This window comes from Haliaeetus leucocephalus, unplaced genomic scaffold, assembly GCF_000737465.1.
Source record: "Haliaeetus leucocephalus isolate CR32 unplaced genomic scaffold, Haliaeetus_leucocephalus-4.0 Scaffold2, whole genome shotgun sequence".
NCBI lineage: Eukaryota > Metazoa > Chordata > Aves > Accipitriformes > Accipitridae > Haliaeetus > Haliaeetus leucocephalus.
This window is the reverse complement of record NW_010972438.1, coordinates 14,513,813-14,514,092: the sequence shown is the minus strand read 5'-3', so window position 1 is coordinate 14,514,092 and position 280 is coordinate 14,513,813. Positions and strand designations below refer to the sequence as shown.

The window sequence follows — 280 nt, the reverse complement described above, 5'->3', positions numbered from 1 at the left end:
GCGGCGGCGGCGCCGGCCGTGCGGCTCTTCTCCCGCGACGGGGAGGCGGTGGCCGAGGAGGTGCCGAACGCGGCGGCCTGGCAGGACGGCGCCGTGCTGCAGATCGGCGAGGCGCGGTACCGCGTGGAGCGCAACCCGCCGGCGCTCACCGAGCTCCAGCTGCCGCGCTCGCTGCTGGCCGGCTTCCCCGTCTGCCCCAAGGTGAGCGCCGAGTTCGCCGCTCCGCAGCACTGCCTCTTCCGCTGGTACCGCGAGCGGCGGCCCGCGGCCGGCGGGGAGG

The 280-nt window shown here is 78.6% G+C and overlaps 1 protein-coding gene across 1 annotated transcript in view; it reads left to right on the top strand.

Moving 5' to 3' along the window:
- Nucleotides 1–280, top strand: part of PDE12 (phosphodiesterase 12) — a 4,715-nt gene that overhangs the window by 216 nt on the left and 4,219 nt on the right. Inside the window, exon 1 of the mRNA XM_010572514.1 lies at nucleotides 1–280. This exon is cut by the window's left edge and continues 216 nt beyond it; it is cut by the window's right edge and continues 671 nt beyond it. Coding sequence (XP_010570816.1) covers nucleotides 1–280 — 280 coding nt within the window.